The sequence below is a fragment of the Pinus tabuliformis genome, chromosome 5_2 (assembly GCF_031772625.1).
Source record: "Pinus tabuliformis cultivar Carrire ecotype Pingquan chromosome 5_2, CPIR1, whole genome shotgun sequence".
Lineage (NCBI taxonomy): Eukaryota > Viridiplantae > Streptophyta > Pinopsida > Pinales > Pinaceae > Pinus > Pinus tabuliformis.
The window spans coordinates 179,938,359-179,961,961 of record NC_142306.1 but is presented as its reverse complement, the minus strand read 5'-3'; the positions used below and the strand labels follow the sequence as shown (position 1 = coordinate 179,961,961).

Sequence of the window (23,603 nt, the reverse complement as noted above, 5' to 3'; positions counted from 1 at the left end):
TCATGTAATCATCTACTAGAGTGTTAATATAGACTTGTTTTACCTTCTAAATTGTCATCTATGAGTCTTATTCCCTTTTTCTTGCAAGATAATGTGTTATTCACTTTTATATATATATATATATATATATATATATATATATACATATATGACGTTTCGACCGACATTTCCATTTTTGGTAGGTGACATTTCTAAGCATACCTGTTTCAGAAACTCTGAAACGTTTCGGCATTTCATGCAACTTAGATGACAAGCTACAAACCAGGGAAAAACCATCTGAAGAAGATCTGAAGCTGTTTACATGTCAAAAAGGCATCAAGACCAATGGAGGAGAACTTCAAGTGTACCTCAAAGTTCAAATATGTCAAACAGGAAATAAAAACTACATGCAGAAAATCTTACAGTGTTCCAAAGTGAAATATTTCTTGTAAAATAATTAAGTGATAAATCCATGGAGGAAATCAAGACAACCATTTGGGCAAGGTAGTAGAGCTCGTTAGAGCAGCTGGCACTCATTTATCTTTCTCACATCATTTTTGTTACTAATGTTTGTGATGAATATTCAAAACAATCCTTTACTGTGAAATAATACTTGTGTTCAAAGTACAGGGGTTGTAGAAGACAAGTTGTAGGGTTATGAATCATGATAAGCCTCAGCATTCTATTTGAATTCTCCAAAACAACAAACTTTTTTTTAGGTTGTGGATTTGGTGATTTTGTGGAGATTTCCCTTTCAATATTATGGCTATAAAGATAACGTTTCTACATATGCATATATTGCGAGCAATACAGATTAGGTCATTGATTTATTACCACATGAAATTCTTAAAAGAAAAAGCAACATTCTATATTCAGAGACAACGAATATAAGCCCTTTCTAGAAACAGCTAATATGAGACTTTTCTACCTTTTCAATTTCAGCATACTGAACCTTTCTTTCAAGTCCACTAATCTTCCCACTTGCTTCTGCCTCTTTGATCTGCATTTCTCTTACAGATCCTAGCTCTGCCATCTCTGATTCATAACGTTCTTTGTTCTTCTTAAGAGCTGCACACAAAACAAAAGTCATGAACACCTATTATGACTGTTGCTTTGCAGGAAAAGTAATGTTCATAAACGAGAAACTAAATGTAGAACATGGGATATTGAGAGTCGAGACAACCTTCAATTGCCCGATCATCCCACTTCTGGGATCTAGCTTCCATGTTACCAGTAATTCCACCAGTCATCGTACCAGATTTTGTAAGCAGAATACCATCCACAGTAACCACTGCCAGGCATCAAAAAAAAGTTCATGACAATTTATAACCATTCAAATCCATCACAATATCAGTAGATAAAGCACCCAATGGTTATAGGCTATAGCAATTACCTCTATAGCGCTCATTGCCCCAGCCAAGAGCTTTAGCCTCTTCAAGGCCATCACAGACTAATGTATTGCTCACTGCATACAGAATAGCCCTCTCTAATGCCGGATCAAACGTGTCATTGTAAAGGAATAAAGTTTGCAATTCTTAAAGGTTCAGCGAAGTAAAAGTTCCAAGTCTCAAAAACAATGAAAGTTTAAAGTTTCTAAAACAATGAATTTATTATTTAGGGATATTGAATAACATCAAAAATTAGTTTTGCAGTCCCTCCCAGTGTGCGCAACTTCTCATGTATTGGTTTCACACGGACTACTTGATTGGGGATAAAGGTTTGAGGAGGAAGTCGTTGCTCCTTTAGATACTGCAAACACAGCGACAAAACTGAGAAAATCAGAAAGCATAAGCTTAAATCTGATAGCAAAGACTAGTTTATGTTATAAATGATATGACAGCATACAATGTCATATAATACACTTTAAAAATGGACACAAAACAGTCATTCATACTCTTACACAGACATTCACATTGACAGAAATTATATGCAGATGACCATAATATCAATTAATTTTAATAGGCTTACACTTTTTACATATAACCCAGAAACAAAGCTCAGCTCACAACAACATTTACCACTAGATTAATTTCTGATGACCATGAATTCAGGTGGTGTTACTACACAATCTGTCACCCAAAAATGTGAATTCCTACACACCCAGTTCAAGACATGTGAAACTAAGAGGTTGGCCATTGCCACCTCATCAACAATATTCTGCACTTTAGACCAATGTTGCAAACATCATCATCGGGATAAAGTCAGCAAGGGTCCGATAAACCAAAAAATTGTAAAAATTGAGAAAATATCAGTAAAAATAGGCAAACATCGGCTAGGCCAAAAACTCACAATTTCATAACAACACTCTACAAAATGATAGGTCAGAGAAATTATGATAGAAAATGGTGATACCACACAATAACAATCATAACAACACTCTAGCAACAAGCATTGTGCATGCTGAAGCCTAATATTTATGCGATCCTCTGATATCCTTGCCTCTTTTTTTGTTATTTGCATTTGTCTTTATAGTGTTCTTGATATCTACATTACTGGATCTTTATTCTCCTCCCTATTGGCATTATGACCAACTTTTGCTAGATAAGGCAGTTCAAGAATTTTATTATCTACATTGTGTGCATTTCTAATCTTCGCAGATAGTGCTAATGGTGGCTGAACTTGAGTACATAGTATTTATTATTTACATATTAATATCTATTATTTACGTATAAATATCCAAAAGAAGTGGTTTTACAAATACATATAATTAAATATTACAAACAAACAAAAAAGCATACCCTCAGATCAACCAGTCTATCTGACCTATTACAATTAGAAGATTGAAAGTGTTAAAAGTATGAAAGAAGTCAGAAACTGTGATTGCAAATTCTACTACTCACTAGCACAAAAGAAACAGGTAGAAAAGGGACAACCTTGATACATTCTTTCCCAGTATTTTCATCATCCACTACAACTGCATCCATGAACTTTCCCATGGCAACAGTAATTGCAAGATTATACTTCTTCTGAATAGGCCTACAAAGGTCTGTCATTCGACCATGTACACCGGGAAATAGACGCTTCAAGCTTTCAACAGTCTCAGATAACTTGGCATCCCGTTCACTTTCACGCTTGTCCGCCTTCAATTCACGCAATTGAACTTCTATTTCATCAACCTTTGCCTTCAAGTTATCATATTTTGTCCTGAAGGATTTAAGAATATGAGTTTTTCCTATCATAGTATTTAAAATATATAAAAACAGATTTCAAAATTTCGTAGTGCAAAAGTACAAAACAAAAATAATTACAGACTGTCTTCAGTACTTACCTGGATTTACGATGTCTATCTTGCATTTGACCCAGTTCAGTCTGCACTTTTGATAGTTCCTCTGTATTTTTGCCAAATGAGTCGAGAAGTCTTTTCAACCGAGCTTGCATTTGCTCCTCTTGAGATGCCAACTGTTGCTCCCTGTTAACTAATTGTTGAAGATTCTCTTCCAAGTTCTTCTGAGCCTCAACATCAGCTTGCTGCTGGCTATCATATACCTCCTTTTCATCCCTCAGTTTTGCAGTTTTTAGACCAGCTTCCTGCTTTCTGCAAATACATTTTTAATGAACATCTATATGTCATATTTGAACAAAAATTGAGCCCTTATTTGTAAACCCTTATATTTGTATTTTTTAAAGAGGCACCATATAAATTAGAGTCATCGTTCAATCATGAGTAAAAGTTAATCCAAAATGCCTACTAAAGCTGAAGTGTACTCAAAAATCCATAAAATAAACTTATAAATTTTGCCATCTTCTAGACACAAAACAGTAGGTTCTTACTTATTATTCTGTTAACAATCAACATTTATCTCAGTCTTATGAATGTAACGTTCAACCAGCAGGTGTGTGCTGCATGTTGTAAGGTTTAATTGTTGCTAGCAATTCAAGTGCCGTTTCTTTATAGGAAATCAAAGGTTGCAACATAATAAAATTTTGATGTATCACACCTTGTGTGTGTGTGTGCAAACCATTCAAAAAACATAAAGAAGATATTAAGAGAAAGAAAGAATGGGAAAAATAAACTACAATAAGAAAAGGGCATTACAGAAACATTCAATTTTCTGTACCACAATTACTTATATTGATAAAAGAGTATCAGTACTAAAGATGTGATAACATCAATCAGAAAGACAGAAAGATTTTCTTATGTTGATAATTACTTGTGATATTCTTATGTTCTTATTAACTTTCTTATATTCTTCTTTTATGTTTGTTTCATCAAGCAATTATCAAATGAAAAATATGAAGATCAAGGACACCAGATGTAGGCGGACAGCCAAGGCTAAAACCCCTATATAGAGGAAAACCCAGTCAAGAACTCTTCCTTCAGTTATTCAAATTGAGATGGACCAAGACCTTAGACCAATAGAACTTCCTCCTCCACCAAGTCAGCCTTCCAAGATGATGTAGTAGCCTTTTCTTATCCAGCAGCTTCAGCCCAGCAACAATCCAGCACTTCGACTTCCCAGTTGCAGAATTTTGACTCCCCAGCAGCAGAATTTCAGCCTCCCAGTAACTGCAGAATTTCGGCCCCCTTCCAACAGCTTCACGAATGTGGGAAAGAGAGAGAAAATTTTGACTTCTTATGCCAGTGAGAGACCTTGTTCGCCTTAACTATCCTTCTTCCTTGTCTTCCTTGAAATTTAGGCTGACTTGTCCAGTTTGAGGCCAACTTGGTGGAGGAGGCCTAGAAGAATTATTTTAATTGAAAATAAATTTCTTTCTTGACAAATAATTCCCAAGAAGGGTTCTTTACATGATGACATAGACAAGGACACTTGACATAAACCCTAGAAGCCTACAATGGAGGCTTTGACCTAAAAACAACTGACCCAAGCATGAAACCCATGCTTTAATACATCAATTTTAATAATAATAAAATTTCATTTTTCTTTCTTTCGATAAATACATTATTTTGTGACTTAAATACATTTATGAAGACTGAACCTACTTACATTCTTCAACACTCCCTCTTAACTAGGGAGGTACTCATAATTACAACCACATAGAGGTACAAGGAAGATCTCCAATATGAACTACGAAGAGTTCAGGCACACTCAGTGCCACGGACTAGATACCTGACCAGAGTTATCTATCCGGGTGGGACTAAGATGGACCCAAGCTTTCAGGCACTCTAGGTACCATTAGGCTTACTTGCTAACCATCAACCCAAGGATCTAGGTGCGTATCCAAGGTCCAAGCTCCAAGACCAATGCCACCCTCCCTCTTCGGGATCAGGACATCAAACACACATAGGCCGGCCAGATGTCCTCCCAAGCATCCGCCATTAGATGATTCAACTCTCCTTAATAAACTAGATATATCCGTTTATCCAAGCATTCTTCCCAAGTGATCAACTTTCTTCATGGAGAAATTTACCTATACAATCATAACCCCAATCAGTAATAAACTTTCAAACATACAAGTAAACACAAACCTTCGGGGTCTTCATTCATTCGGATGTTGCTTATATCAAGTTATCCAAATACATCTTGTCGGAAGCTTTCTTCTACCACCTCTGTAGCAGCACCAAATATAGCCTCAGTAATTCTCAAGTCTTCTGTTTGTAACTTCATATACATCAATATTATTTTTGCTTACTTTAAAGTATTTACTGTCATAATATGCCCTCCCTCTCAACTGGGGAAATATACCCTTTCTTCTATCTAGGTTTCCTCTCAACTTTAGGGAGATCACCTCCTAGTTCTATGACATTGGAGAAGCTTCAATCTTTCATAACTTCATCAAGGTCATCTTGATCATGCTCATACGGACATCATGTGTATCTATAAAACTTTAATATCAAGTACAACCAAAAATATATATGAAGTTAACACTATCAAAGTTATGTCAATATAATGGAACCATCAAAACAATCAAATACTTTAGACATCAAATACCTAAACGTAGTTAGGTTCATAAACAGTAAGAGACATATACTTCTAAACTTCAACTTCTTGCTAGGGTTTTGTTACAAACCCTAGACTACAACATAAAGCAACTTAGATCAATCTTATTCTATCTAGGGCCAATATTATTTTCAGATATATGTGACAAATTCTACTATGATCCATTACAAACCCTAGATTCCATCTTAGAGACACAAAGCCTTAAATATTAGCAATTCAATCAAATAACAATTCTATTATGCATCTAATGTTTCAACAATGCTAGACTTTACTAGGTTTGATGCAAACCCTAGACTAAATCATATCGAAAACAATAGCATCATATCCTAGAATATCAATATCTACTAGGGCTTTGTTACAAACCCTAGAATTTACACGAGCAACAACAATTAGGTTAGCACAGTGTTTTAAAAACCGTTTTGAAAAACCGGTTATCGGTCAAACCGGCCGGTTAGCAAGCTGGCCGGTCCGAACCGGCCAAAAAACCCGGTTATACCTTGCATTTCACCTTTTTTGGGCCCTAACCGGTGAAAACCGGCCGGTTTAGGACGGAACCGGCCGGTTTGTATCAAACCGGCCGGTTCCGTCCTAAACCGGCCGGTTTTTGGCATGCCCACCATAACTTGCAAAAAGCAGTTTTCTGATTGTGGTTTAGGGGTTTTGGGGGGGAACTAAGGGTGTTTTCCCTCCAAAAACACCCTCTCCAAGCTATAAGAGGCCCCTCTCACTCTCATTTGTCTCACACAACTGATTTGGAGTGTTTGTGAGTGTTTGTGAGTTTGTTTGTGAGCTTGGAGAGTGTTGAGTTTTTGCTGAAGTAGTCATCTTGGAGTTGGAGTTGGAACTATTTTGGAGATAGTGTGTAGCTGTCAGTGGAGTTGCCATCTTCAAGAGGAGGCTAAGGAAGCTAGTTTGCATTTCCAGGTAAGGATTTGCACTTGAAAATTCCTTATTTGACTGTTGTCCATGAATTAATTTTTTTTATGTGTTATAAACTTCTCACTTCTATGATCTACCATCCAGAGAGTCATCATGCCTCCAAAAGCCAAAGATACTGCATGGGCTCATTGTGATATGATTGATGGCAAAATGATCTGCAAATATTGCCAAAAATCCATTCAAGGAGGGGGTATTAACAGGTTCAAGCAACACTTGGCTGGGATAGGAGGCCATGTAAAGCCATGTGGAGCACCAAATGAAATAATAGGGCAAAATACCTTCAGAAGTTTGAGACTCAAGTCACTGAACCAATAGAGAAGTTTGTGACTGCAAAGTTTGGGAGTCGAGACTCAACCAACTGAGTTTGATCATGATGACTGAGACTCATGAGAAGTTTCAACTTCAAGTGATAATGTTGATCACTATTATAGTATTACTATTATCATATATGTAGAGTCTACACTGAAGTCTTGTAGTAGGCCACTGGCCCCATAGTTTGTAGGCTTTGTTTTTGCACTCTAGATGCCATTTAGAGCCTCATTGCTTATGTATTTTGTCGATGATATGTATTGCACTCGGTGCCATTTTGATATATTCACCTTTACATGGTATATAAATGAGCAATCTTTGCATATTTTGTCTCTATTGGCTTGGAATCATGGTTTTAAATCTTAAAAATAGTTTTTTTCATTGAAAAATAATTATTTAATGTATTTTTCTAAAACCGGTTCGTTTAGACCAAACCAGTCCCGGTTAGACCGGTTCCGGTCGGTAAACCGGTTCATTAGGTGGACCGGTCCGATCACCGGTTCCGGTTTTAAAAACATTGGGTTAGCATACTCGAATATACATATCGAGGATGCATTTCTCATCAATATTTACTAGGTAAACCTAGGACACAAACATCAATACATGACAATTAGTTATACAACAAGTTATTCATACTAGGGTTTTTGGTCATACAAACGAATATACACCTAGGGTTTTATCCCTAGAATCTTACTATAGACATTTCAAAGGTTTTGGTCATAAACCCTAAAGGTCTATGGTTTCATTTAAACATTAACAACAAACCTTAAAGGGATAGGGTTTTTATTATAACAATACCAAGACTCTAAACATCAAGAGAACAGGATTTATAGACTTCATCATTAACCCTAAGTAGACTAGGCTTTCATAAATATAGACATAGTCTTAGGTTAGGGTTTTATAGATAACCTTTTAGGGTTCCATACAAATTATCAAAATATAATGAGGGTAGATTCAATCTAATGATTAATCACCCAAACAAGATCTCTTACAATTCAAAACCATAGACATAATGATGTTATTAATATAGAGCAAATTTAAAATAGAATGAACATACCTTTTATGAAGAGAACTTTATAACATAGTTATAGTCTAAGGGATACCTTGGAGTTGCTTCTCAACAAACCTTGTAGAATATCAATGCTTGAAGGGCTTCTTTGTATTGGAATTGTTTCCATGCTCCAAGTGTTGAAAATAATACTGAGAGGGGGGGTGAATCAGTATTATCAAATTCTTTTCAATATTCCCTCTAGATTTATAATTTAATTTATTCTTCAGATGTTGACCATTAATTTGAATGTCAGTACCATATAATAATGAACAGGAACAAGAAAAACAGACAGTCACACCAAAGAACACCAGATATAAGGTGGAAACCCAATGTGGGTGAAAACCACCTGCTGCAATATGTCTCTATCTTCTTTCAATTAGAAACTTCTTTTACAATGATTATGTACTGGTGTAGTCCTTTACCAGTACGCAGGCTGCAACCTGCAGAGAGCTACAACCCTCTCTCGTTTTCCAGTCTCTCCTGGAAGGGAGCGACAACCCCCTTTGCTCTTGTACTAGCTGAGCTACTAGTACGTAGGTGCTGACCTACTTCTTTTCTTCCAAGGACCACGTTTCATTAATTTTCAGATTGGATCCATGAACATCAAATAATCATCAAGTACATGTGAATCAACCAATCTCCTTTTACAATCAACTAATGAATCAACCAATAGCTTCTCAGAATGCAGTAACCAGAAAAGCAATACCAGTAATCTAAACCTAGAACTCTGCAGCAATAGACAAAAGGCAACCAACAAATATTTCAAGAAAAGTCCGCAACTTCACCAATAGAAACCTGCGAATATCCGCAGTTCTTCTGTGTCTAGCCTGCGTAGCTCCGCACCTGCTCTGTCTACTCGACAGCGTACCTCCGCACCTGATTCGTCTACTGAACTGCGCACCTCCGCACCTACGTCGTTTACTGGACTGCGGATGTCCACACCTGATCCGTTTGCTGGACTGCGCACCTCCACACCTGCGGCTTCTGATGGACTGCGCACCTCAGCACTGCGCCGTTTACTGGATTGCGGATCTCCGCACCTGATCCGTCTGTTGGACTGCGTACCTCCGCACCTGCGGCTTCTTAGCCTGCGTAGCTCTGCACCTGCTCTGTCTACTCGACAGCGTACCTTCGCACCTGATTCGTCTGCTGAATTGCGCACCTCCGCACCTACGCTGTTTACTAGACTGCGGATGTCCACACCTAATCCGTCTGCTGGACTATGCACCTCCACACCTACGGCTTCTGATGAACTGCGTACCTCCGCACTGCGCCGTTTACTGGACTGCAGATCTCCGCACCTGATCCGTCTGCTGGACTGCGTACCTTCGCACCTGCGGCTTCTGCTGGACTGCGTGCCTCCGCACCTTCGCTGTGGATCGCTTGCGGACCTCCGAATAGAGCCAAATTATCAGTCCTCCAATTTTCCACAGACTGTCAGATCCACAGATCCGATCATGCGCCAAAGAGATCACGACCCCTCAATTGATCTGTCTTCTCATGCTCAAGGTCAACTCTAACTCACCAACCGATTACAATTATTTCAGATCTTGTTCTCCTTAAGATATTCAATACATGAGTGTTTAGCCAATTGATCTCCTTTCCTTTTTATAGGCAAGCCCTTACTCAAACCATGGATCAAAACCATAAAAAGTCAATACAAGGGACCCAAAAACCGGGGTTCAATATTTTAGATGTAATACCACGGACCAAAACCAAAGGATCAAACACGTCGGACTAGATACCATGGACCAATCATAAAAATTCCCACGTGCGCGCGCTTTTCTGTATTGGAGTGAGTGAATTTGACGCCCGCACCTTTTGTTCGGAGAACCTGCGGGTATGCTCGCACTTCTTGTTCGAGGCACCTGCGGGTCCGCAGCTTTTGTTAAGCGCACCTGCGGGTATCTCATTTTCTATCATTTTGAGAGCCTGAACCGTGATTTGCCACTTGAGTGAGTTGCCATCAAGGACAACAGCCAAACCTGAATCATAATGCCAGCAAACTCCCCCTTTGGACTTGATGGCAACCCCAAGATCCTCAAAAGTCATTCTCCCCCTTTGTCATCAAGGGCAAAGGGTTATGCTCCCCCTGAGACCATGCTGAAAACTCTGTTTTGCTATGCTGATCATGCTCCCCCTGACTATAGGCCAGATCTGCAAAAGAAATTTTCTTCAAGAAGAACCATAAACCACCATACACCAAATGACCTTCCTAACAGCAAAAGACTCTATACATACATTCATCACCCAACCAAGTGGGGATCATCCTCCCAACCAAGTGGGGTTACATCAGAAATTTACATATGACAACCAATTACATTATTCATCCCAGACATAGGTCGTTACATGACCTTGACAAAAGAAATATAAGACATAGAGACAAAACATTAGCAGCAATATTCAGATCAGCATCCATGTACTCCTTCTGTACATGCTCCTCCAAGATCTTCTACAATAATGCCAACAATGCATTATTAGAAGAATATATGCTCCCCCTGAACCTGTGCCATTCGGTCTTCGATCAATCCATAAACCAGCGAATGTACGTGTATACCCCATATGAAACTCGCGTACAACCAACAATCTCTGAAACAGACAAGATTCAACAGCAAGATGATGCATCAACTGCCCCTAACTTTTGCTTGAGGTATTCAAAGGTCTCCCTAGGCAGCGGTTTGGTGAGTATATCGGCAACTTGTTCCTTAGAGGGAACATACTCCAACTTGACCTTTTGTTCAAGTACTTGTTCCCGAAGAAAATGATACTTGATTGGAATGTGCTTGGTCTTTGAATGCATGACAGGGTTCTTTGAAATACTGATTGCACTTGTATTATCAAAGAAGATGGAGATAGGTGGAGTACAAGTGATTTGCATGTCTTGCAATGTTTGCATCATCCAAAGGAGTTGTGTGCAGCAAGATGCAGCAGCTACATATTCTGCTTCAGCTGTAGATAATGCAATAGAGCTTTGTTTCTTGCTGAACCAAGATACTAATCTAGGACCCATGAAGAATGCACCACCACTAGTGTTTTTCCCGTCATCCACGCTTCCGGCCCAATCTGCATCTGTATAAGCATGAAGTGTGAGATCTGTATCTCTAGGATACCATAAGCCATAGTTTTGAGTTCCTTGAAGGTACTTGAAGATTCTCTTAACTGCCTGAAGATGAGTTTCCTCTGGATTTGCCTGAATATCTTCCAATAATTCCCACTGCATGCATGATGTCTGGTCGGGTACCTGTCAAATAAAGCAGACTTCCAATCATGGATCTATAGGTTGGTTGATGTACTGCTGCCGACTCATCATTCGCGCTGAGGCTGCATCCTCTCACCATAGGGGTAAATACTGGTTTCAAATCCTCCATCCCATATTTCTTCAAGATCTGCTTGCGATACTTGGTTTGTGATAGAAAAATACCGTCTTTGTTTTGTTGGACTTGCAAACCAAGGAAATATGTGAGCTCACCAAGCATGGACATTTCAAACTCCTTTTGCATCACCAAGGCAAACTTTTGACTCATGTCTTCTTCATTGCTACCAAAGATGATATCATCTACATACACAACAAGTATTAGCAACTTTTCATTATCAACCTTTATATATAGATTGTTGTCAGTTGATCCTTTTATAAAACCTTGTTGATGAAGATATTTATCCAACCGATAATACCATGCCCTAGGAGCCTATTTAAGACCATAGAGAGCCTTTTTGAGCCTGCATTCAAGATTTGGATCATTTCCAAGGATGAACCCATCTGGTTGTTCAATGTACACTTCTTCATTCAAGTCTCCATTCAGAAAGGAATATTTTACGTCCATCTGAAATACTTTGAACTTTTGAAAGCTAGAGAGAGCAAGAAACATTCTTATAGCCTCAAGTCTAGCAACTGGTGCAAAGGTTTCTTCAAAGTCTATGCCCTCTTGTTGCGCATATCCTTTACAAACAAGTCTTGCCTTGTTTCTAACCACATCTCCATTTTCATTTAGTTTATTTTTGAAAATCCACTTTGTCCCTATGACATTCTTATCTTTTGGTCGAGGAACCAATTCCCAAGTGCTATTCCTTTCAATCTGTTCAAGTTCTTCATCCATTGCCTTGACCCAACATTCATCTTTGCATGCCTCTCTTACATTTTGTGGTTTAGTGGGGGAAAGTAATGCCAAATAGCTTGAAGCTTCTGCAACTGTTCTTCTTGTTTGTATGCCTACCTCCTTTTGCCCCAAAATTTGAGATTCTAGATGATTCTTTTGAACGTACCTGGATGGAGTCTTTTCTTCTATCCTTATCTGTTCCTATGGTGCCTCATGGGTTATTCTTCATTATGAATCTGATTTGATGTTGATGGATAGTCCTCATCATCTTCGAAGTCTTCAGATCTTACCTGCCTGGGAGTGTTTTCTTTTTCATCCACTACTACATCAATGCTGTCGACAATTCTTCCAAGCCTTTTATTGTAACATTTGTACGCCTTGCTGTGAGGAGAATAACCAAGGAGAATGCCTTCATCTGCTCTAGGTTCAAACTTGCGTAGATTTTCATCATTATTTTTAATATAGCATTTGCTTCCAAAAATTTTGAAATGTTTTACCGAAGGAGTCTCACCATACCAGAGTTCATGAGGAGTTTGAGTGCTGTTCACCCGAATATTTGTCTTGTTGAGAATAACAACTGCAGCAAATGCGGCTTCACCCCAGAAGGTTGCGGGAGTTCCAGACTCATCAAGCATAGCACGAGCCATTTGTTGAATTGTTCTGTTCATCCTTTCCACCACTCCATTTTGCTGAGGAGTCCTAGCTGTAGAGAATTCCCTTCTTATTCCATGTTCTTCACAAAAGTCGAAAAATTCATTCGAGGTAAACTCCCCACCTCTATCAGACCTGAGGCATTTGATTTTGTGATCTGATTCGTTCTCCACCAAGGCTTTGAATAATTTGAACTTTTCAAAGGCTTCATCTTTGTGCTTCATAAGTCCTATCCAACACATCCTGGAAAAGTCGTCAATGAATAATATGAAATATTCTTCTCCTCGAGGTGACCTTTTCCTAGATGGGCCACATACATCAGTATGGACAAGTTCAAGTGGCCTGCTAGCTGATCCTTCCTTCTCAGGGAAGTTAGTGCTGGTTTGCTTACCACTGACACGATTTGCAAATTGTATTGTCTGGAATTTTGATGTCTGGAAGACCACGAACTGCCTGGTATTTTCATGCTTTCCTTATCTGTGAGAAGCTAAGATGCCCCAATCTTCTGTGCCATAACCAATGTTCATTGTTCTTGCTTAGATAGCATTGATGTTGTCCTTCTTTGAATATGTATAAATTATTTGGAGTCCTTATGCCTTTGATCACTGTTTTTCCTGTATCAAGATCACGAACACTACATCCATTTGATCGAAATGTTACCTCCGTTCCTTGATCACACATCTGACTGACACTCAACAAATTATGCTTTAACCCATCAACATACATAACATTTCCAGCTTTGACCTTTTCTTTCAATTGAACAAAACCTTTACCTTTTATGAGCGCAGGGGTGTCATTTCCAAAAGAGACCTTCTTCTCCTTCTCTAAGGCACTATATGACTGGAGTTTTTCCTTATCACCCGTCATGTGTTTCAAACAGCCACTGTCAATGTACCATTGATTTTCTTGCCCTTCTGCATATAAAGCTATACCACATCTCTCTGGTTGTGGTTCCTTCATTCTCCATGTTTTGACACTTGAGGCTTGCTCCTTCTGAGTTGTCTGTCGAAACCTGCTCCTGCATTCAGAATCTTCATGACCGAAGTTGTTACAAATAGAGCATTCTATTTCATTTTCAAGAGCATAAAAGTTATTGTAGGTTCTTTTCACGATCCCAGTCATGCTCCTTTGTTTTTGAGCTTCTCTAGTCATGATTGTCTTATAGGCAACACATTGAGCTGCTTTGTGGCCAAATTTATGACAAGAGAAACATTAGCCATTGAAGAAACTCTTGTGATTATCAAATCTACCAGCCAAATGATTGTAGTTTCTATTGACATCCATTCTTGAGGCAAATTGAGAAGGTTTTACCTGAGGCTGGTTGTAGCTTTTGTTTGTCCTTAAAGTAGACTGCCCCCGATTTACCTGATAGTCTTTGTTCATTCTTGAGGTAAACTGTCCCTGATTTACCTGATGATTTTTATTAGGCCTTTGCTCGCTCCTCCTTGCTGCATCAAGATAACTTTTGGAGGTGGATGCTTGAAATGCTTCTTCATTATATCCCAGACCTGTCTTGATCACTGGAGAACGCTGCACATTGATAATCTCATCCAGAGTTTCAGATCCTTTAACAAATTTAAGATTAAGAGCTTCTGTTTTCTCAATCTCTTTTCTAAGACCAACAATTTCACATTCTAACTTTTCATGAAGTTTTTCTTTTTCAGCCAGTTGGAATTGCAGAGTATCAATAATCATATTTTTCTCTTCTAAACAAATTTTGAGTTTAGAAATCTCTTCATACAGACCTTCTTCATCTATAACATTCATGAAATCATCATCTTCAAAAGCCATTAGGAGTCTATAATTGTTACCTTGTTCATCTTCGTCACTATTTGAAAGTCCATCACTGTCTTCATGAGTGTAATAACTTTTCTTATTTACATTTTGTTTCTTGTTCCATCTGACATGTTCCTTACCTTTATCAACCTTGTCTTTATGAGGACACTTTGCAGCATAGTGACTGACTCTTCCACAAGCAAAGCATTTGAGAGGTAACTTACCTCTGAATCTTCCAGCGCCCCGTTGAAGGTTCTTGACAAAATTTGATTCTTCGTCTTCTTCTGATAGATGTCCTGACTCATTGTAATCTCCTTTGCCTGAAGCCTTGAATGCAGCTTCTCTTCTGTCTGATGGTCCTCCTTTCCTCATTTCGTAAGCGGTCAGAATTACATGCAGCTGTGACATAGTGAAGTTTCGTAGATTCTTCTTTTCTTCTATTACAGAAACTTTAGATTCAAATTTAGGGGACAAGGATCTTAGAACCTTTTCAACCACAACAGCCTCTTTTACTTCTTCACCCAAATTTTTCATACAATTAACAATCTCATCTACACGAAGGAAATAGTTAGCCACACTTTCATAATTGTGCATTCTAAGGTTTTCATACTGAATTTTGAGGGTTTGAAGTTTTGCTCGTTTTACCTGTTCATGTCCTTCATAGCTCAGAACAATCTTGTCCCATATTTCTTTTGCGGATTTATATTGCATAACCTTGACGAATTCTGATTGAGATAGACATCCTAATAGAGTATTAACAGCCTTTGCATTTGTTTCATATTGCTTCTTACCAGCCGGATCTGTAGGTGTTGCTGACGGAAAAGTGTACCCTATATCTATGATATCCCAGACTTCTGTACCAAGAGATTGAAGATAGGCAGTGACTCTTACCTTCCAATATACGAAGTTTGTCCCATCAAAAATTGGTGGCCTGATCGATGCTTCTCTCTCGTAGTTGCTCATGATGATAGATCTTCCTTCAAGCGATCAAGCTTCTTCTGAAGGACCTGCTCTGATTCCAATTGTTGGAAATAATACTGAGAGGGGGGGTGAATCAGTGTTATCAAATTCTTTTCAATATTCCCTCTAGATTTATAATTTAATTTATTCTTCAGATGTTGACCATTAATTTGAATGTAAGTACCATATAATAATGAACAAGAACAAGAAAAACAGACAGTCACACCAAAGAACATCAGATATAAGGTGGAAACCCAATGTGGGTGAAAACCACCTGCTGCAATATGTCTCTATCTTCTTTCAATTAGAAACTTCTTTTACAATGATTCTGTACTGGTGCAGTCCTTTACCAGTACGCAGGCTGCAACCTGCAAAGAGCTACAACCCTCTCTCGTTTTCCAGTCTCTCCTGGAAGGGAGCAACAACCCCCTTTGCTCTTGTACTAGCTGAGCTACTAGCACGTAGGTGCTGACCTACTTCTTTTCTTCCAAGGACCGCGTTTCATTAATTTTCAGATTGGATCCATGAACATCAAATAATCATCAAGTACATGTGAATCAACCAATCTCCTTTTACAATCAACTAATGAATCAACCAATAGCTTCTCAAAATGCAGTAACCAGAAAAGCAATACCAGTAATCTAAACCCAGAACTCTGCAGCAATAGACAAAAGGCAGCGAACAAATATTTCAAGAAAAGTCCACAACTTAACCAATAGAAACCTGCGAATATCCGCAGTTCTTTTATGTCTAGCCTGCGTAACTCCGCACCTGCTCTGTCTACTCGACAGTGTACCTCCGCACCTGATTCGTCTGCTGATCTACGCACCTCCGCACCTACGTCGTTTACTGGACTGCGAATGTCCGCACCTAATCTGTCTGCTTGACTGCGCACCTCCGCACCTGCGGCTTCTGATGGACTGCGTACCTCGGCACTGCGCCGTTTATTGGACTGCAGATCTCCGCACCTGATCCATCTGCTGGACTGCGTACCTCCGCACCTGCGGCTTCTGCTGGACTGCGTGCCTCCGCACCTTCGCTGTGGATCGCCTGCGGACCTCCAAATAGAGCCAAATTATCAGTCCTCCAATGTGCCACAGACTGTCAGATCCACAGATCCGATCATGCGCCAAAGAGATCACGACCCCTCAATTGATCTGTCTTCTCATGCTCAAGGTCAACTCTAACTCACCAACCGATTACAATTATTTCAGATCTTGTTCTCCTTAAGATATTCAATACATGAATGTTTAGCCAATTGATCTCCTTTCCTTTTTATAGGCAAGCCCTTACTCAAACCATGGATCAAAACCATAGAAAGTCAATACAAGGGACCCAAAAACCGGGGTTCAATATTTTAGATGCAATACCACGGACCAAAACCAAAGGATCAAACACGTCGGACTAGATACCATGGACCAATCATAAAAATTCCCACGTGCGCACGCTTTTCTGCATTGGAGTGAGTGAATTTGACGCTCGCACCTTTTGTTCGGAGAACCTGCGGGTATGCCCGCACTTCTTGTTCGGGGCACCTGCGGGTCCGCAACTTTTGTTAAGCGCACCTGCGGGTATCTCATTTTCTATCATTTTGAGGGCCTAAACCGTGATTTGCCACTTGAGTGAGTTGCCATCAAGGACAACAGCCAAACCTGAATCATAATGCCAACAATCTATTCTTTGAAGTTTCCTTCGTAATCCTATAGCAATTAGCAAGCTTTCCTAACAGAGGAAAAATATAAAGAGAAAGGCTATGTTGCCAGGAAACGTGGGTTCAGGGATGGGGATAGGCACAAGGAAGACATTTTTTGAAACAAGGTGCGTGGGTTTAAATTTTTATAATTATATTTTATAAATTATAAATTTATAAATTATAATTAATAATATATATGAAATTTGAATTTGTATATTTTTCAACTTTAAACCAGAAAACTTTAATCATTTAAACATGCACATAATTGAACATTCAACATTCACATTGAAATTTCAAAATTTATCACCAAAAAATTGTTCAGTGTTTACATAATAATAAGAATCATGAATCATGATATATGTCCATTGTCATACTACATTCAAAATTTGCCTTAAGGCATTTCCAAACATGAACTAGGAAATTTTAAAATACTAAAATAAAAATAGCTAAAGCCTAATGAACAATGGCTTCCTCAAGCCATGTCATCAACATCCATGTCACCAACATCACTTAGATCTTCAACTAGCATGCTCTCCAAGTAGGAATCACTCTCATCCTGGGGCTCTTGCTCATCCATAGAAATTGGAGGTAGCTCAATAAGGCCATCTAGTTGTATCTCCTCGTCCACACACACAGCATCATTTCTGTGTTGGTCCCATCTCTTGAAAGGACCCTCCTTGAACCCAGGGTCTTTTCGAGATATGAGACGAAGTGTGCTATGAATGTACACTAAGTTCTCTGCCTTCTTTGAGCCCAACCTATTTCTCTTTACTGAATGAATAAAGGCATAAGTACTCCAATTCCTCTCACAAGATGAAGAACTAGCTACCTGAAATATTAGGGGAAGCCCATTAAATTAATTAAAATTTTATAAATAAAAACTAAAACTAAAATGAAAATTTAAAAATTAAAATTAATTTCCTATAGTTAATTGAGAATTTTTCAAATTTTGAAGAAGATGAGGAACTACAAACTAACTACATGTCTAAGTAATCGTATGGCAAATTGCTGCAACTCACGAGCATCAACACCATGAAGCCACCACCAATCAATTGGATCCTTCTTCTTGCGTCTATCTGCCAAAGATGCATGTGAACCAAAGACACCTCGGCCACATGAAAATTGGGCAAACTGAGATCGTATGTCAAAGGCTTCTTCTGTACTACTATAAATTTTCTTAACAACGTTCAAGAATCCTTTGAACACCTCTCTATCTTGGGATGGAAGCCTCCTTCCTGTTGTGGGATCATACCATTTTCGATTAACTACATAAGCTGCCATATGAAGAGGGGTGTTCAGTTTATTCCAACGCCCATGTATAAACTCTTTCAGTTGTGGCCATAAAGTAGGATCCTTCCTATCTGTGACGGTATGAATCCTCTCACACATGGAGTCCATGTTCTCATAAATCTCACATAAACATGGGCCATCTGTGTCTGCATAGCGGATCATATCACAAATTGGTTCTATAATTTCCACAACAAATTTGGCATCAACCCAAAAATTATCATTCAAAGTCAACCTCTTCACCTCCAAAGCTGCATCTAAGGTAGATAACCTCCACTGTTCCCACATGTCACTGACAACTGTGGCAAATAAAGCCTCTTTCATCTCCACAAGCCGTCTAAGTAAAATGTAATAAGTTGCAAATCTGGTATCTGCGGGTTTAAAAAGCTCCATTTTTGCATGCTTGTGGTAAATGGCTTGTGACTGATGATGGTTGCATATAAATATTTGAATTTTGCGGCCATTTTCAATTAATGCTTGAATCCATTCAATTTTCCCAATGTCCTTCAATGCATTATTCAAAGAATGCACTGCACATGGTGTCCAAAAAATATGTCTGGGTACATCAAGGACAAAATTAAAATATTAATAAATCAAAATGTAATCAAGGACTAAAGTTAAAACAAATCAAACTTGTACTCAAAATTAAAAATGTAATTCATGTTAATTTAAATAGAAGATAAATCAAACTTGAAACTTGAAACTTGTCACTTACTTGTACTCCTTCTGAACCATTTCCCCTGCTACTTTGCACACTGGAGCTGCATCAGTAATAACTTGAACAACATTGAATGGCCCCACCTTTGCAACGGCATCACATAATTGGTCTTTTAAGAGCATAGTGTTCTTTTCTTGACCTAAACAATCAATGGCCCTAAGAAAATAAGGGCCAAAGATGGAAGAGACAATGATGTTCATTAATGGACGATTCCTACAATTAGTCCATCCATCCATGACAATTAAGCATCCATCTACACTCCAAGATGCCTTCAAGGGTGCCATTGCCTTCTCAAAACGGGTTTTTTCCGTGTCCACCAATATAGTTCGGAGCTTCTCATAACCAAGAGCTTTATACCCTTGAGGTCCATCATTAATAGCACGAACCATTTGCTCAAAATAGGGGGAACGGGCTGCATTGAAGGGAATTAGGAGGCTAGACTTAGTAGAAGTTATTTCGATGGGGTTAATTTGTACGTGGGGGCCACCCACACTAGGAGAATACACATTCCCTAGTTCAATTTGCATGGAGGGGAAATCGGACCCACGATGGAGGGAAAATGGAGGGAAAAGTGCTCCACGAAATCTATCTAAGGAATACAACTCTCCTCATTTCGGTATCTCATCTTTTGACATATTGAACTCAATCTTAGTTGCTCGAGTTGCTTAGCCGGGTTACTACGATGTTTAGCACACGAGTGTCTCCGAGCGGAGATCTCAACCCTTGCTTCGGTGGACTTCGAGTGCCAGCCCTAGAAGGGAGTTCTTCTTCATCTCAATTCGTAGCAGCAGCAGGGAGACGAGTTACAGCAGTTGTAAGTCGAGTACCAGCAGCAAGGGGAGTAACAACAGCGCAGGGATTGCACAGTCACAGCGTGAGGTACTCCGAGAAGTTGGGGAGACAAGAGCATCCTTCATCATTTTCAGGAGTATAGAGGGCAGCTACAGACAAGAGGGCCATCCTACACGCAACTCTCATTTCATCACACGCAAGACTGCGTCATCTCCTCCATGACTACGCAGTCATTGGAGTGAGACTCTTTGGGACTGCACCATCTGGGAGAGTTTGGAACTAGGAAGTTGGGAGATCATTTGGAGGGCCATTTGAGGACGATTGCTAGAATGAGAGTTTCGTCTTCAGTTTTAGTTAGATTCTGTTTGCAGTTGTTATTAGATATCATCATCATCTCAACTACTTTCAGTTATGTTGTATCACCCTGTAATCATCTTCAATTGATTTAATATAATACAGCTGAGTTGATGCATTTATTCTATGTTCTATGTATATTTGTTGTTTGGCACTGTGACTTAGGAGGAAAAGAGAATATTGTAGCGCTAGTGGAAAGTGGGGACCACAAGAAAGAGAAATTCGACCCAAGAGGGGGGGACTCGAACTCTTGGAAGAGAGAGGAAAGAAATGGGAGTGTGAATTAGGAAGAGAGAGAGTGTGGTGACCACAAGGAGAGAAGGAGACACGAATTATAAATAGAGCAAGAGGCACTCATTTTGGGCATTCATTCAACTATTTAGAAATTGTGTCTTTGACATAGCACGCTTGAGCTAAAGCCAAGTTTGCAGCACTGTTTAGCACACGATTGTCTCCAAGCAGAGATCTCAACCCTTGCTTCAATGGACTTCATCCCAAGTCGTACTAGCAGCAATGAGCCAAGTTACAACAGCTGTAAGTCGAGTTACAGCGGCAGAGAGAATAGCAGCAAGGGGGTCGAGTTACAGCAACAAAGAGAGTAACAGCAAGGAGGCCATGTTACAGCAGCAAGGAAAATAGCAGCAGGAAGGCCGAGTTACAGCAGCAAGGGAGTAGCAGCACGGAGGACGACCCTTGCTTCAATGGACTTCATCCCAAGTCGTACCAGCAGCAATGAGCCAAGTTACAACAGCTGTAAGTCGAGTTACAGCGGCAGAGAGAATAGCAGCAAGGAGGTCGAGTTACAGCAACAAGGAGAGTAACAGCAAGGAGGCCATGTTACAGCAGCAAGGAAAATAGCAGCAGGAAGGCCGAGTTACAGCAGCAAGGGAGTAGCAGCACGGAGGACGAGTTACAACAGCAGGGAAAGTTGTAGCAACGCAGGGACTGCGTAGTTCCTGGAGGAGGCACGTTGGGAGGTTGAGGAGTGAAGGGAGATAGGGGCTGAAACTTGAGGTGGAGTTCGGGGAAGTCTTGTGGGTGCTTTCCCAGCGTTTTTGAGGAGCAACAAACGTAGAATTTGTTGCAGGTTACATCTTTTGCTTGTGGAGGAGGGGCCAAGCATTTAGGGGTCAATTTTGGAGCGTCAAAACTAGGACAAACCCTTTCTAGGTTTTTTTGGGCTTTTGACAAAGACCTCAAAAATAATTTGGCATAATTTTCTAGGCAGATTTGAGGGGTCAAATGGGGGTCCCAATTCAGCCAGCAGCTAGAGGAGTTAGGGGAAATGGGCCGAATTTATGAAGTCAAGCATTGGCCAATTCCTTTGTGGGTTATTCTAGGTATATGGTGGAGAGGCCAGCATTAATTTCCCAAAATTTTCTGAGCACCAGAGAGGTACCTAGCAGCAAATCCATTGTGCGAGTAGCGTATTTCTAGGCATTTCAGCGCAAAGCCAGGGGATAAAGAAACAACACATTTGAGGGAGACTTCTTATTATTCATTTGGGCTTAGTTAGCTTGCCTTGAGCAAGCCCAAGTGCACTATTTCCAGCACCTCATTATACCCGCTTCATATTATAATAAAATGGCTCAGCAGCATAGTTTTTAGCTTTAAAATGGTGTTCTGATGCTTGAGTAGTTTTCTGTGTTTTTGGTTATGTTTTCTTTGTGTATCATTGTATATTTCCATTAGGAATATTACATTTTCCATACATTGTATTAGTGAGGGAGATTTGCATTCTCTTAAGTGTGGAGCTACTATTTTATTCCAAGAGAGAGAGGTTAGATTTGCCAAGTGAGAGATTCTCAATTTAATTGACTTATTCCATGAAACTATTGTGAATTTGTTTTTATTAATCCATTAAAGGTGAATGACTTTAGACTATTTTATAAAAAATAGTATAATAATAATAATAATAATACTAGTAAGGATAAAATATAAATTTTTGACTTGTATAACCATGATTGATTTGATTTTAAAGAAGATTCCATATGTCAAGATCATCCTTGATCATTTAGACATGACTTTCTATTTTTGGAAAGTCACTTCCAAATTGAGATGTGACTTACTATTTTTGGAAGGTCATGTTAGAATTGTCAAAAATGAAATTTTATTATAGGTGCTTCAAACAGAACTGGAAGATATGATTTCTTCTAGGAAAAATTCATCCTTGAGCTACCAAATTTTAACATGTATTGATACATAAGCCTTGTAAAATTGAAGGGTGAATGTGAAGTGTCATGTTGTAAAGTCTTGAGTCGTAATTTGATTTTAAATAATGGATAAATGGACAATATCGTAAAGGCCTTAAATGACAGAGAGAAGAAGGAATCAACAACAGCGCAAGACATCACTTCGTTATTTAGGTTGTAATGCTTCTTGGGGCCAAGGAACAAAGCAAAACGGCAGACCCTTTTCAAAAAGGTAATTGCTATCCTACAGTGGGAACAAATAAGGGATTTGCAAAAAGAATTGGAGGTGTGAAATTGGCTTTATGCACTTGGGTCAGGTTTGAAAAACGTGAAGATGACCGCGAAAACCCCCCTTCATCTGGAGAAATTGGATTCACATCTTTCTAAGGTGAGCCAATCAGATTTAAGGGTTCTAAATTGGGCACTAAAACCAACAATGCTTGCCTTGATCAAGTGGAGATTCTTGGATCACACTTGTAAAGGGGTCAGACTTACAGTTGCCTCTTGTCTCAGTGAGATTATCAGAATAACTTCACCTATGCTCCCTTACAATGATGACATTATGAGGGATGTTTTCTAGCTAATAGAACAAAGTTTTCAGGGATTGCATGACATCATGAGTCCTACCTTTGGAAAGAAACTCAAGATTTTAGAGATCATTGTTGGAGTTATGGGTGATCAGGGGGCCATCTACAAATCGTTGTAGTCCAAGTTGTTAGTCATTTGGAGGAAGGAGTAGACAAGTAACAATCTATGACAATCACAACAAAACGAAGAAGAAAATTCAAATATATTGTTGAATCAGAGATATGGGATGTTGATATCACACCAATAACAACAGAGACACATCTGGGAGGAACAAACTATTACTTGGAGTCAACCAAATAGAAATGTGATAATTTTATTGG

General features: G+C 39.2%; 1 protein-coding gene across 2 annotated transcripts in view; it reads right to left on the bottom strand.

The window, feature by feature from the left end:
• Positions 1–23,603, bottom strand: part of TTN8 (Structural maintenance of chromosomes (SMC) family protein) — a 315,922-nt gene that overhangs the window by 119,360 nt on the left and 172,959 nt on the right. Inside the window, exons 5-10 of one of the 2 annotated variants that reach the window (XM_089436139.1) lie at positions 3,248–3,514; positions 2,820–3,123; positions 1,604–1,728; positions 1,373–1,482; positions 1,163–1,270; positions 908–1,047 (exon numbers count right to left, since the gene is read on the bottom strand). In XM_089436139.1, the coding sequence (XP_089292265.1) occupies positions 908–1,047; positions 1,163–1,270; positions 1,373–1,482; positions 1,604–1,728; positions 2,820–3,123; positions 3,248–3,514 (1,054 nt within the window). The remainder of the gene's footprint in view (positions 1–907; positions 1,048–1,162; positions 1,271–1,372; positions 1,483–1,603; positions 1,729–2,819; positions 3,124–3,247; positions 3,515–23,603) is intronic. The other variant, XM_089436140.1, reaches the window with a different exon arrangement.